This window comes from Ovis canadensis, chromosome 7 (assembly GCF_042477335.2).
Source record: "Ovis canadensis isolate MfBH-ARS-UI-01 breed Bighorn chromosome 7, ARS-UI_OviCan_v2, whole genome shotgun sequence".
Classification (NCBI taxonomy): domain Eukaryota; kingdom Metazoa; phylum Chordata; class Mammalia; order Artiodactyla; family Bovidae; genus Ovis; species Ovis canadensis.
Window position 1 is genome coordinate 72,608,221 of NC_091251.1, and position 15,575 is coordinate 72,623,795.

Sequence of the window (15,575 nt, forward strand, 5' to 3'; positions counted from 1 at the left end):
TTTGTGACCCCCATGGACTGTAGCCCTCCAGGCTCCTCTATCCATGGAACTTTCCAGTCAAGAATACTGCTGTGTTTGCCATTTCCTATTCCAGAGGATCTTCCCGACCCAGGGATGGAACCTGCATCTCTTGGGTCTCCTGCATTGGCAAGTGAATTCTTTACCACTAGTGCCACCTGGAGAGTCCTGTGTTCATTAAGTCAAGTTTGTTAATCATTTAAATTACACCTTTGCTAGTAATTTTGTCTACTTGTGCTGTCAATTACTGAGATATATTTATGGTAAAATCCTATGCTATTAAGGTGAATTTGTCTGCTTTTTCTTAGTTTTACTTTATTTCAAAACTAATTCAGTAGATGCATACAAGTATAGAACTGATACATTTTCCTAGTGAGTTAAGATTTTATCATTGTAGAATGATTTCATATTTAGTAACTGCCTCTACATCTTTTGTCTAATAGTAATGTAGATACAACAGCTTTGTTTTATTTACTTTATAGATTTATTTGGTTTAATTCCTATTATCTTATTTTGTGTTTTATTAGTATTTATCTGCTTTGTACAAATATTTACTTTATATTTCTTTTTCTATCTTTCCCTTTCAGTGGTTATCCTGAATATTTTAGTGTGTTGATATAAAGTCTGAAGTTAATAGGATTATTCTCAAAAGCCAAATGACCTTTGAATGCTCTAATTTTAATCACTTTCCTACTGAATTATATGCTATTATTGCTTAATGTTTTAGTTATATATTTACTTTTTATCCAGTTCCACAAAATAGGCATTATTAGTACTTACTTATCTTATTATTTACTTTCATAGATCATGACACTATTATTTTGCCCCCGAAGCGTATCTTTTAAATCTCTTTCAATGAGTACCTGTTGTTAGTAAATTCTCTCAATTTTGATTCGCCTATAAATGTCTTTGAAGATGAAGTTATATAGTTTAAGATAGTTATTTTCCCTCAGCACTTTAAAAATATTCCAGTCTTCTGACTTCCATTATTGCTATTGAGTCAGCTATCAGCTGAATTGTCCTTTCTTTGTAGGTAAGCTGTGTTCTTCCTGTAGCCTATTTTAAGATCTTTGTCTTTGGCATATAGTTTTACTACATTGTGGGTGTGGATTATCCTTTATTGGGCTTTCACAATTGAGAATTCAGTTTTTTTAAATAAATTCTGGAAAATTCTCAGCTTAACGTGTCTTTGAATATTGCCTGTTCTCCCTTTGTAGGGCAGTCCTTCTCTGCCCTTCCTTATCACTTAGGGTGTCATCTTTTAAGATCCTGGCTCTGTAAAGTAAGGGCTTTCAATTTTCTTTTCCACCACTAGAACTCTTCAATTTATTTAGATTAAAAATAATCCTTTATTATATTCATATTTATTTTATATCTATTCTTTTCAAGATTTGTGGTTTTATGTACTCTTTTCTGTTGAGAGGTAGTGTGAATTCATAGACTTGGACAGAATCAGTTTGTTGTTTTAAGTTAATTATTTTTAATGTGTTTATTCTTTCCTTTCTCCCTCCACTTCCACTTCCTTTGCTGAGATTATTGTAACTTGGCAAGTGGAGGCTTCTTCATTTCTTATGCCTCTGATATTCTTACTTTCTGGTAAGAATGGAATTTCCCAGATCCATGATTTTTCTTTTTCTGAGACATGAAATTGGCCTACTTTCAAAGAGTCCTGGTTCCTTTTAGTGAAGAATGGTATCAAAGATGAAAATAAGAGTGTTATGTGTAGACATGAGCATTGTTGATAGTTAAGTGTGCTATTGCTTTGAATCATTTTTAGGGACTGAACTGAAAAAAAGGTATTTCTTTTACCAGGTCACACTGATCTTCCCAATGTAACACAACATGCTTCTATACTGTGAAAAAAAAGTATATAATATATGGTTTTCTCAACCCTTAGCACTTACTAATTGCTCCATTGACTAGCAGGAACTTTAAGACCAAACTCAGAGTTAGTAGAATAAAACAGTTCCCACTGTCTTTAAGGTCATCAGATTATCTTCTTAGAGTCTATTTTCAGTGAACTTAAGTAGTTTAAGAGAAGTAAAAAGAATACTGGATTTAGAGACATAAAACTTGAATTCTAGTGTTCGCTTAATCACATAGCATTTTGCAAGTAACTTAAGGTCTCAAAAATTACCTCATCTATGCATGACATATATGAAAACACTTAAGATACATATAAATATGTCAATGATAAACCTAGGTAATATAACATTCACTTTATTCAATATTATGTTTACTTGGTTGTTGACTTTTTAGTTTCTTCTGAATCATCTAAAAGTAATTCCTAGATTTTAAGAGGGTCTACAGATTTAATATGTACATAATTTTAAGATATGTAGGTCATTTATAAAGTGATTCAGAATGCTCTTAGTATTTCATTACTCTTTTTCAACATGCATTTGACTGTGATATAAGATGAACCTGCTTCATAAAACACTTCTCTTTAATAAATGATATAGTAAGGCCTCAGTGTGCTACGTTTCAATGAAAGCAAGAACTGTTAATCTTATTTACAAATTTTCAAACTTTTAGAATTACTACTATAAGCATATAGCTTTAAACTTTTCAGTGGCAGTTAGTTGATCAAATATGAATTGACCCTTATTTGTGTTTTAGGTGGTCTTGGAGGCATTGGAATGGGACTTGGTCCAGGTGGACAACCTATTAGTGCCAGCCAGTTGAACATAGGTGGTGTAATGGGAAATTTAGGTCCAAGTGGTAAGTATTCTAACTTTATTATTTCATTTTAAATGATACATTTGCTAGATTGTAAAGCTTATACTTACTAGTTTGTAATAATGTTGAAAGGACTGTAGTTTATAATTGAATATTTAAGATGTTACTTTAGTCTGAAAAAGGAAGGAAACCTTGAGAGCAGAGAACAGGAAAGAGATTGGGCAAAGGTCAGGAGGGTTCCTCTGAGGCCAGCCATGTTACAGTTAACCTTTTAGCACTGTGGATTTTGAATTGTCAAAGGAGAATATTCAGTATTGTCTGTGCCTTGTATATCATGGATATACTTTCTTTGTGGAATGGGTGAAATACTACCATATTGTAAGCAATTTAAATTTGAATATCTAGTTGGGAAGGTAGCTTTTCAGATAGCTGTTTGACTCTTCACCTAGAGTAATCTACAGTTTATCTTTGAAAATTAATTTTTAAGCTTTTTGGTTTCAGAACCCTTTTATAAACTTTTAAAATTTGTTGAGGACTCCAAAGTGCTTTTGTGTATGTGGTTATATTTGTCGGTATGTACTTTATAAGAAATTAAAAATTAGAACTTAAAAATTTGCATGTTTAAAATAATAAACTTATTATGTGTTAACATAAATGTAGTCTTTAAGAAAACAAAAATTAGAAGAGTGATATTTCACCTTTTTTTGCATCTCTTTAATGTTTGGCTTAATGCAAGATAATCATGCTCTTACATTTGCTTCTGAATTCAATTCATTACAATACCATCTATTGTGTAGTTTCTGGAAAATTCCACCTTATACTCAGGAGAAAGTGAAAGTAAAACAGTCAATATCTTAGTATTATTTGAATAGTAAAATAGTTTTGATCTATTGAACCCTCAAAGGTCCCCATACCATACTTTGAGAATTGCTATTTTAACTGATGAACTAATAAATGCTGTCTGGTTTCTGTTTTTGTTGAGGTGCTATAGCTACAGTTTAAATTGTGAAGATAGTTAAAATAATCATTCTCATCTAAACGGGTGGAAATTTTCTCCCTTACTCCTAGGCCTTCTGCCCTCCTAAACACATACTATTTTTATTCTTTAATTTTTTACTGCTCCCTTAGCTGCCATGTTTGAAGGAGAGCTGATTTCTCAATCTGCTGTAGTGATATTTGTGTGTGTGAGCTGAAAAAATAATGAACTCTTGCCCAGTCCTAGATATTCTCTAACCGAATGTGAGCATGACCGGTGAATTTTGTTTTCTTGACTAATGAATTTTCACTGAGACCTTTTTAAAGACTCTTGCTTAGACAATTGCTATGGCATAGCACTTAAAACCATCCTGCCTGTGCCCTGCTGCTTCTCTAGTGTTCCGCTGTGACTAGACCAGTATTACATCTATTGTGCTCTTGCATTATGTCATTCTTTAGTCATTAAAATAAAGTTTATTGAAAGTAAATCTTGTGTATTTTATTTGAGGTATGGGAATGGATGGTCCAGGTTTTGGAGGAATGAATAGAATTGGAGGAGGTATGTATAAATATTTGTTTCTTTTTTTTTTTGTATGTACCCATCACCATGTTGAGTGAATTAGAAATATGTTGAGAATTCTAAGGAAAACAAAACATGATTTACTATTGGTTCACGTCCTAAAGGCTGTGAGCAGAAATTTGGCCTAGTACCTACTTAAGGGCTATGGAAGGTGATGTGTTATAAAAAGTTTACTGATGAGACTTAACATTTACAAAATGCACTATTCAGCTATACAACTGACAGTCACATCTCAAACTTAATCTTTATTTCATAGGAATTGGGTTTGGTGGTCTGGAAGCAATGAATAGCATGGGAGGATTTGGAGGAGTTGGTCGAATGGGAGGTAGGTAATTGTATATAGTGGGATATGTGTGGTACATTTCATTGTCCTTATTATTAAAAATGTCCCCCCTTTACTTGGGGATGGATACCATAGATATTTTCAGAGGATGTATGGGCACTAGGGGATAAGGACAGATATAGCAGGACTGGGATATATGTGGCATAGAAAGTAGGTTGGGTGAATCACGGACTTTCTGTATTGTGACATTTGCTGTCTTTACAGTTTAGTTTCAGTAAGTTCCTAAATAGATTACTGTTTATTGATAATACTTGAAAAAGGGTTAATTTGTTGCATAATCTTTTCAGAGCTATACCGTGGTGCGATGACTAGTAGCATGGAGAGAGATTTTGGACGTGGTGATATTGGAATAAATCGAGGCTTTGGAGATTCCTTTGGTAGACTTGGTAGGGCTGGCTGTTTACTTCTCCTTTTCTTTTTGCAGGTTATATTTTTAGAGTTTGGCTCTCTTTTTTATGAAAAAGTAGACATTTAAAATGTTTCATGTAGTTTATTACTTGAAGAAAAATACTTTAGAGATTTTAATGTACTAGCTCTCTTTTTCAGTTACATATCTGAACCCTATTTCTAGAAGACTTTGTATTTTTCAGTTTTTATACATCTTCTGAGAGCATGGTACTTTGGGAATTTTAAAGTATGATTATTAATTAGTATATTATCTTTCCATCCTTGTTTAGGCAGTGCAATGATTGGAGGGTTTGCAGGAAGAATAGGAGCTTCTAACATGGGTCCAATAGGATCTGGAATAAGTAGGTTTAAATTTTACTAGAATTTTATAGTAATATTTGAGTACTTGCAAAAAACTTTGCAAGAGTAGTTATTGTAGTATAGTAATACTTTGTTCTTAAATGTTACTATGACTTGTAATTTAGAGAAACTTTGATAGTTATTGAGCTTTACTGTTTGAAATTTCTAAACTAACTTTGAATTTTACTTCTTTGACATTTCTAAACCCCAGAATATGTGTTTAATGTCACCCAATTCAAGAACATTTATTCTAGCTAATGAATCTGGGGATTTTTCTAATCGTGTCAGGAACAACATTAGCTTTAGCATCAATTTTGTTTCCTTGCTTATATTGGAGACTAACTTATTTCATCTGTGAGCATCTTGTGTCTTCTGGTAAACATGGGTGAATTGCCTCAGATCTAACACTTCTTGAGAGACCTCCTGAGTTTGAGGGCAAGATTGAAAGAGATGCTTATTTCCTTGCCTCTTAAATCTTTCCATGATAGAATCAAGAGTACCATTGTTGCAACCCTAGAGAATTCTAAATTTCTTCCCTCTGTTTCCACTACTACATTTTAGAACTTATGTTAAGCCTTAGCACAAGGCTTATAATTTTGAATTCTGCTGAACCATGTCTGTGTGAGCTCTCCATACTTTATTGACTTCCTTTACTTGATTGAAATCTCACAAATAGGAAACACTGTCTACTTGAACTGTTCTAAGAGTGAGTTTAAAAAAAATCTTGTCAGTGGAAGATACTTACTCCATTGTACTTTGCTTCTCACTTTATTCTTTTCAACATCTTTTGTCAACCTTGGCTATTTATTTCCTTGTTAAATATAATATCCCTATCTTCCTTTTTCACCTCAGTGTTTATACTTCTGTTCCCCTAATTTTATATTTGTTATTAACAGAAAACCAATTTGAGGGTGATGTTAGTTTTTAGAATGGGGATACTAGAATAGCTATGAGAAACAAGGATACATTTGAGAAAGAGTAGAATTGGAATAAAGAGGATTCAACTTGAATATAGCAATCAAGTGGGTATGAGATACAAGCTAGATTCTCAGGCTCTGGCTAAAGGGATGTGATTGTGTTTTTTGTTATCTCTACAAGTTCTGTATAACAGAGAGACTAAAAGTTAGGTTCTTTGGTTATTGGAAATTGAATTGATAATGCAAGGAGAAATTATATGTGAGAAAAGATATTGAGATAAAAGGTAAGCTAGGGAAAGAATATTATGTAGGACAGTATGATGAGAGCAACAGTTGATGTGTGAGTTGTAATTATTTGAATTTATCCCATATGTCTTTGTTCTAATAATTACTAAACTTGGTAATGTTAGAAAATGAAAATGAGGGTAAAAACCACTATAACATTAATGAATAAAGCATTAACAATTGGTAGAAAATTTATATTATGTTTTATGATACGAATATAACTTTATAGAAGTGTATATGTCTAATGTAGTTATACAGTGGCTAGAATAAACTGATTGAGTTAGCCATTAACATTCAACTAACCTAATATATACCAAATTAAAATTTGTTCCTTGGAAGATCGTTATATCACGTGTATGAAAATAATTTTATGTTTATATATTGTCTAATCACATAAATTAATTTTTATCTCCCTTTCTTTCTCAAAAATGATTGTCTCCCTCCTTTTTCCCTCCTTCTTCTTCCTTCTCCTTTTCCTTCTGCTTTTAAAACAAAAACGCCAAACTCCCAAATCCTCCCTTCCCTTCTTGAAAATCCAGGTGGTGGAATGGGTGGCATGAACAGTGTGACTGGAGGAATGGGGATGGGACTGGATCGGATGAGTTCCAGCTTTGATAGAATGGGACCAGGTATAGGAGCTATACTGGAGAGAAGCATCGATATGGATCGAGGATTTTTATCGGGTCCGATGGGAAGCGGAATGAGAGACAGAATAGGCTCCAAAGGCAACCAGATATTTGTCAGAAATGTAAGCAACTAAATGTAAAGGATACTTAAAATTAATTTTTTCCTTGTATATCTGTTACTAATACCTTTTTTCATTCTAGCTGCCTTTTGACTTGACTTGGCAGAAACTAAAAGAGAAATTCAGTCAGTGTGGTAAGTATGCCAAACTGTAGATATATTGATATTGACTATGGAAGAAAAATTGATTTTAAACTTTTAAATACTGCTTAGATCATTACCTTTCCAGACGCTTATTCCTGGGTTAATTCCACTTCAAAGAAATGAATTATTTTGCTACCCTCTGACATAACAGCAGTGCATATTAGTACTAAATAACAAGATTTAGAGTAGAGTTTGTCATTGAGTAGAGTCTTTGTGGATAAAGAAGGTGCATATTGTAATACCTGATTTTTAAATGGTTAATATATCATCATTGGTTGCATTTAAAAGGAATTTTTTTCCTGTGGGAAATACTGAGGAGTGGTATTTTCTTTGTTTATGATGTAGTGCAGTGCATTGTCAGTATGACCCAATGAAATCCTGACTTCTAAGTGATATGGAGTTAATAGATGAGACCCATTCTGCACACTCTTGTCACTTGTACAACTCAAGTAGCTTAGGTGGTAGGTAGCATAGAACCCACTGTATAGAATACCTTAGACAGGTACATGTTGTTGGCCCTTCTGTTTCTTTTATAAACTGTTCTTGGCTATAATGATACTACCTGTACAACTATAATATGTTCATTAGCTCTGTAGAAAATTAGGTGGTTTATTACTTTTAAAAGAGCGACTTTTCTTGTGATGATGAGAGAATTAGTGCAAGTGGAACAAAGTAACAGATTTCCTGCTAATATTTGTCTGTTCTTGCATCATAACCCAGAGAGTATAGTCATTAATAGTAAGCCATGTAGGTGGCATATAATGATGAAAAATGACTAAATAAAAGTGATACATTCAGCCTGTGAGAGCCCTGGGATTTCTTTGGAAGGAATGATGCTAAAGCTGAAACTCCAGTACTTTGGCCACCTCATGTGAAGAGTTGACTCATTGGAAAAGACTCTGATGCTTGGAGGGATTGGGGGCAGGAGGAGAAGGGGACGACCAAGGATGAGATGGCTGGATGGCATCACTGACTCGATGGATGTGAATCTGAGTGAACTCTGGGAGTTGGTGATGGACAGGGAGGCCTGGTGTGCTGCGATTCATAGGGTCGCAAAGAGTCGGACAAGACTGAGCGACTGAACTGACTGAACTGAACTAAGAGTATTTGGACTATTATCTTTAATTTTTAGAGATCGTGAAGGGGATAAGTTTCAGTGTTCTCCTGTAAAAGTAGCCTTTGTCGCCACTATCACAGTGATAGTGATCTTTTGGAAGCTATAATCTGAGAGTACTTTATACTTAACTTTCTTATAATAATCTGTTCACATGTTTCTTTTTCCCTCCCAGATAGAGGCTTTTGAGGGCAAGAACCATCATCTTTTTATTTTAGCATCCTTCATTGCTTCTGTACATATAGTAGGAGTTTATTAAATGTTTATGAATGAGTTAAGCATTCTGAAAAGATCTTCATTCATTTATTTGCTTATTTAGTCATTAATCAGATCTCCAAATACTATATTTTTGGCAGTCTGCTTGTCATTAGGATTAGAAAGAGGAAGAAAGTAAGATATTACCACTGCCCTCAAAGAACATACAACATGAATCTGTCTATAATGTTCTAGTGGCTCCTTTTAGCTGACTATCCTCTTATTTATATTTATGTAGTTTATTCAAAGAAGAGAAACATAATTTTTCTTGATAAAGTTGTTGTAAATAAGTCAGCTAGTAGTAATAGTTGCTACTAAGAGAAAGCAGAATTATGAAGTTGTTTTGAGGTATTAGTAGTCTTTGTAGGAGTAAGAAGATCTGCCAGAATGAGTAAGCAGCAGTTAGCCATGAATCCCATAGACTACAGGGAAGGGAACATTATCAGGGCCTTAGTGAAATACATCAAATAAGGGAGCAGTGGCAGCAAGTATAGATAACCCTTGCTATTGTAGTTTCAGTGAAAAAAAAAAAAACCTCCAAATATCATATGATTAAGTAGAAGTGAAACCAGATAAAGAACAAATGGGACAGATAGTGACATCAATGGAAATGTGACCAATATTGAATTGACTCTTCTTTGTCATATGTAGGCAGATTTCCTTTCGAGGTCAGACATTGTAGCACATTGAGGTCTTTGGTGGGCTTCTATACTTGCTACTGGCATTGTTTTGACAGGAGGACATCATCGACTCAAAAACATGTTTTAAAAGGAAAAAACTAATACCTAAATCTACACTTTAAAAATCTGTACATTTTAGCTAATAAAATAAAGTGGTTAACTTTGTTATTTTAGCTCTAGTCTTATGTCCCTTGTTGATCAGTCTGTGTTATGTCACGAAAGTAATGATATTTTTTTGTTTTCTCAATTGTAAAAGCATCTGATTTTAGATTGATATTAAGGTAATATAAGAAATTTCTTACCATTTTCCTTTTTTAAACTTGAACTTACATTAGTGGAAAGGAAAATAAGTTATGGTAATATAGAATTAAGTGTCCAGCTATTGACAACTATGAAAATTATTTATTTGGCTTGTATGAACTGAACAATTTTCTGCCACATCACTTTATTTATTTACTTTTAAATCTTAAGAATTTTTCTTTCTTAGAATGAGAAGTTTGTTTTTAATCTGCTTCAAGCCTTTAGTGGCCCTTTTTGTAGTATAAGTCAGTGTTTTGCTTTTTCTTAACTCCCTTGGACCCAATGTAAGTTAAGTATATTCTCTTGGTTACTTACTAAGAGTCTAGTGGTACTCCATGCTCTCTGCTAAAATAGTAACTGTCAGCAAATGACCCATCAGCAAGCCCTCTGATCATTAAATGTCTGTAGTGTTTAGTTTTCCTTAATGGGGCACTTACAAAGGCTGAGAAAATGTAGTATGAGTTATATAACCCTCAGTACAGCATTTCCTCAGCAGATAAAATACAGGAAAAAAAAATCTGTTCAGATCTCCAAATATAACAAGATGAGAAGTTAAGTGAGAATAGTAAAGTAGATCTTCCTTTATTCTGCTCGGTGTAATTCCTCAGAATATGCATTTTTAAGAAGGCAGACTATAATATAAGTGAACCATTTAGAGTTGGATCCCACATAGGTTTAGGTTATGCTACCGAGGTCAAATAGGCATAGCCTATCAAACTTCGTATAGCCTGTACCCTTTAACTGTACTCAGTGGTCTAGTATGATGCAGGACCATAGCATTGCAGTGCAAGGAAAGCCCATCTTAACTATTCCTGCTCTAAACTGTAACAAATGTAACATTGCGCTACAGGTTTCCATAATGTAGTTTTCTATATCAATCAGATCTGTTAACTGCACAGAAAACAGAGACTCGCGGTAGATTTTATTTTGCGGTAGATTTTATTTACTAAAATACATGCTGCTTCCGTTGTGGCTCAGCTGGTAAAGAATCTGCCTACAATGCAGGAAACCTGGGTTTGATCCCTGGGTTAGGAAGATGCCCTGGAGAAGGGAAAGGCTACCCACTCCAGTTTTCTGGCCTGGAGAATTCCATGGACTATGTAGTCCATGGGGTTGCAAAAAGTCGGACACGACTGAGCAGCTTTCACATGCTGCATCAAGCATGACTTAGTGTACTCAAGATTAACATAACAGTAAAAATAATGCAATAAGAGTAGAAACACAATATGAAGAACATTCACAGATAATCACTTTCTATTGTTTGTAAAGAAACACTAAAACTTTTTTGTCTTCTATTTCATAATTATAGTTTCTTATAGAATATCTTGATTTTGCATTTTTTCTCCCATGGTTATATTAAGCTATACTTTGGAAGTCGATTTTATTAAACTATTTAAATGTACTTTAACTTGGCCTGTTTTTGGATATGCTTTTCCATCATTTTCCAGAGTACACCCCACAAGATAAGTTAATAGACTGAGTTAAATAAAGTAGAAAGGTTTCTTTTATTGCAAGGAAGTAATTTTTGTAGTTAGTGTATGTAACAGCAATATCTTTGATCATTGTAATACTGATTTCTCATTTCATACTCTTTTGTCCTGCTTGTTGTTGTTCAGTAGCTCAGTTGTGTCCTACTCTTTGCAACCCCATGGACTGCAGCTTGCCAGGCTTCCCTGTCCTTCACCGTCTCCTGGAGCTTGCTCAAACTCATGTCCATTGAGTCAGTGATGCCATCCAACCATCTCGTCCTCTGTCATCCCTTTCTCCTTCTGCCTCAGTCTTAGGGTCTTATTTAATGGGTCGGCTCTTCGCATCAGGAGGCCAAAGTATTGGAGCTTCAGCTTCAACATCAGCCCTTCCAGTGAATATGCAGGGTTGATTTCCTTTAGGATTGACTGATTTAATCTCCTTGCCGTCCAAGGGACTCTCAAGGGTCTTCTTCAGCACCATAGTTCTAAAGCATCAGTTTGTCCTATACGGTTGCTGAAATAGCAGTACTATTTTATTTTTCATGAAATCACCTAAGATCAGGAGATTTTTAAGTCATTTTGGAGTCCTCAGAGCATGGAAAAAGCCAGGGAAATCTGATAATAATCACTTAAAGCTGAATTTTTTTCTCCTCAATTATTTATCTTTAGAAAAGAAAATATCTCTATTGGTGTTTTTATGGAATTAAGAAGAAACTTGGATAACAGAACTTTCCAGTTCTATGCCTAGGAGCTTTTTAGGGCAGTCTAACCATGAAACAAGTATCTATAAGTCACTTTCTCTATAAGCCTGAGTGTCCAGAATATAAGAAAATTCAGTTATCTTAGCTGATAGACCTTGTCAGCTGGAACAGCCTTGTGATCATTGTGAAGTCAGGAATTTGGGGGTCTGAATCATGATTCCTAAAAAGAGGGAAAATTTAAGAGGAAAAAATGCAGAAACTTGTCCTGGGAGATTAACAGATTTTTGCAAGAGATAATTACATATTTTCCTTTGAAGTTACGAAGATTTCTTGGTTGAGTGAACCTCAGTATTGCTGTTAAATCTATGGTAGGATACTTAAGATAAGAAAAACCCTAAATTTTTAGGTAAATTTAGGATAACGAAGAACCTTTAACCTTAAAAGCTCTTGAATGTTCTCCACAGTCCTCTTCAAAGTCACTGAAAAATGCTGCCATATACTAAGGTGTACTTCTTTAATTAAACGTGCTTGTTTTCAGGTCCCAGCATTTGAGTTACTAAGAGGACTCTGGAAATTGCTCTGCGTTTATCTTTAAAGCTTTTTTAAAAATACAGTTTTTTATTTCATTTTATGATATAAAATGTTTCATTTTATGACATTTATTAGAAAATACAATTTCTATGTATTTTTTTTTTACTTTTTATTCCAGTTTCATTGAGATATAATTGACATACAGCACTGTATAAGTTTAAGGTGTACAGAGTAAATGGTTTGACTTACACACGTAAAATGAGTATTACAAGAAGCTCAGTGAACACCCATCATCTCATAGAAACAAAGAAACAGAAAACAAATTTTCCTTGGGAGTTAGGATTTTTTCTGAGGATTTATTCTTAACAACTTTCATATATAGCATATAATAGTGTTAATTATATTTATCATGTTGTACATTACATCTCTAGTACTTTTTATCTTATAACTGGAAGTTTGTACCTTTTCACTGCCTTCTTCTAATTCCTCCTCTCCAGCCCTCTCCCTGCCTCTGACAACTACAAATCTGACCTCTTTTTTTTTTCTTACTGAGTTTGTTTCTTTGCTTTTGAAGTTTAATTAATCTACAACTCTATGTTAGTTCCTGTTACACAACCCAGTTACTTGATATTTCCCTACTTTTTAGATGATCATCTCAATAAAGTCTAGTTACAATATATCACCATAAAAAGATGCTAGTTATTGACTGTGTTCCTCACATAGTATGTGTCATACCCGTGATTCATTTATTTTGTGATTGGAAGTTTGTATTCTTAATCTTCCACTCAGACAACCTTACCTGTTGTTTTCTGTTTAACTGTTTCTGTTTTGTTTATTTGTTTTTTAGATTCCATATATAAATGAAATTATACAATATTTATCTTCCTATGTCTGACTTATTTCACTTAGCATAATAACCTCTAGGTCCATCCATGTTGTTGCAGATGGGAAGATTTCATTCTTTTTTTATGGCGTTTTTAGTTTGTTTCCATATCTTGGCCATTGTAAATAATGTTGCCATGAACAAAGGGGTGCATATATCTTTCTTAATTAGTGTTTTTATTTTCTTTGGATAAATACCCAGGAGTGGAATTGCTGGATCATAGAGTATTACTATTTTTAATTTCTTGAAGAATCTCCATATTGTTTTCTATAGTGTCAACAACAATTTACATTCCTATTAATGGTGCACAGGGGTGGTTTGATTTTTACCAGTTGTAAGTTAAAAATTGTTTGGATAAACTTTAACTATTGTAATATAATTTCTCTGGAAATTAGTCTTAGAACTTTTAGAAGGGCCTTCCCTGGTGGCTCAGTGGTAAAGAATCCTCCTGCCAATGCAGGGGACAAGGGTTCAATCCCTGGGTCAGGAAGATCCCCTGGAGAAGGAAATGGCAACCCATTCCAGGATAATTGCCTGGGAAAACCATGGACAGAGGAGCTGGGCAGACTATAGTCAACAGGCTCACAAAGAGTCAGATGTGACTTAGCAACTAAACAACAAATAAATTTTAGAAAACAGTTAAGGAGAAGGCAATGGCACCCCACTCCAGTACTCTTGCCTGGAAAATCCCATGGACGAAGGAGCCTGGTAGGCTGCAGTCCATGAGGTCGCTAAGAGTTGGACACGACTGAATGACTTCACTTTCACTTTTACTTTTCATTTTCATGCATTGGAGAAGGAAATGGCAACCCACTCCAGTGTTCTTGCTTGGAGAATACCAGGGGCGGTGGAGCCTGGTGGGCTGCTGTCTATGGGGTCGCACAGAGTTGGACACGACTAAAGTGACTTAGCAGCAGCAGCAACAGCAACCTGGGTTACAGGTCATGGTTTTGGCTCAGTGTGATATAATGAATAGTTAATAAAACTTGAACCATTTAATTAGCATTAAGTAGATGAGTAACTATCAGTTTAAAAAAAACAAATGCAGTAATGGGGCAAGGTGGTGATGGATGAATAAACAAAAGTAAAAAATAGTCCAGGATGTTGTAGCAATCATTCAGATCAAACTTTAAACAGGAAAAAAATCTTACTCTTGCACTCAGATTAAAAATTCATCCCATCATGTGGAAAGGGCTTATGCAATTTTTTGATAAGCCCTTTTCTTTTACCTTCCTCCCTTTTCTGACTCGTTGATTTTATTGCCAGACTAAAGTTAGCCCATAGTGATCTGGCAACTACATATTCCAAGGGGGGGAAACACTGTGGTAAGTAGTTACACACCTCATTATCTAAATCTGTGTGAACTGGGTTATCATACATCCCTGTTTACCTGGGGATAGTCTCAGTGTTTACATCTGTTATTTGTGTGTACTTATTACTGTCTCTCCCTTTTACTCTCAAGTTTCTGGTTTGGATGATGGGTTTTTATGGCCATATGTTTTTATAAGTGATATGCATTTATTTCAAATACCAGTCTGTATAGAGTCAGTAATGATATTAACTCTAAACAGAACCATTGTCTGGTTTTCTTCCTCCTTCTGAAAGTTCCTCTCTGAGGTCCTTCTTTATGCTCTTGTCATCATCAGTGTTTTCTACCTTTATTGATTTAAATCTATAGTATCTCTTCCATGTCTGTTTCCATAAATACTTGGTGCCACTCTTAGATGTAGAGTTCAAATTAAGATATTGAATAAATGACTTTGCACTGTGGTTGAAAACAGAATTAGTGGAGCCCTTTGTGGACCTGGTAAAATTCCTGGGTTGTTGTTACTGTTTTCAGGGATAAACAGTGATATGGAGGATAAAAGGGAAAGAAAAGAGATTAGGGGATTGAGTATAAAACAAGAAATTAAAAAAAAAATTTTGTTTGGATTTGTGTTTGTTTTTAGGCATGGTAACTAGGTATTGTTTTGTGCTAGCTTACCTTATTTTGCTATAAAATTCAAGTAAAGATTTACATTAAAATTTTTCATTCTAAAAATATTAAATCCTAAGCAAATCTATTTTTATTTCAATTTTATATATTATAACCTTTATTACTGTATATGAATTGCATTATATACAGAATATAAAATGATGAGAGTAATACTTATATGATGTGCTATTTTAAAATCATTAATGTTTTTAGCCAAGTTACTTGTCACTTCATA

The 15,575-nt window shown here is 34.2% G+C and overlaps 1 protein-coding gene across 2 annotated transcripts in view; it reads left to right on the forward strand.

Moving 5' to 3' along the window:
* The window catches only part of MYEF2 (myelin expression factor 2), a 34,452-nt gene that overhangs the window by 15,598 nt on the left and 3,279 nt on the right, over positions 1 to 15,575 (forward strand). Inside the window, exons 10-16 of one of the 2 annotated variants that reach the window (XM_070292490.1) lie at positions 2,638 to 2,739; positions 4,181 to 4,231; positions 4,509 to 4,577; positions 4,883 to 4,981; positions 5,273 to 5,344; positions 7,084 to 7,292; positions 7,372 to 7,423. In XM_070292490.1, coding sequence (XP_070148591.1) covers positions 2,638 to 2,739; positions 4,181 to 4,231; positions 4,509 to 4,577; positions 4,883 to 4,981; positions 5,273 to 5,344; positions 7,084 to 7,292; positions 7,372 to 7,423 — 654 coding nt within the window. The remainder of the gene's footprint in view (positions 1 to 2,637; positions 2,740 to 4,180; positions 4,232 to 4,508; positions 4,578 to 4,882; positions 4,982 to 5,272; positions 5,345 to 7,083; positions 7,293 to 7,371; positions 7,424 to 15,575) is intronic. The other variant, XM_069597901.1, reaches the window with a different exon arrangement.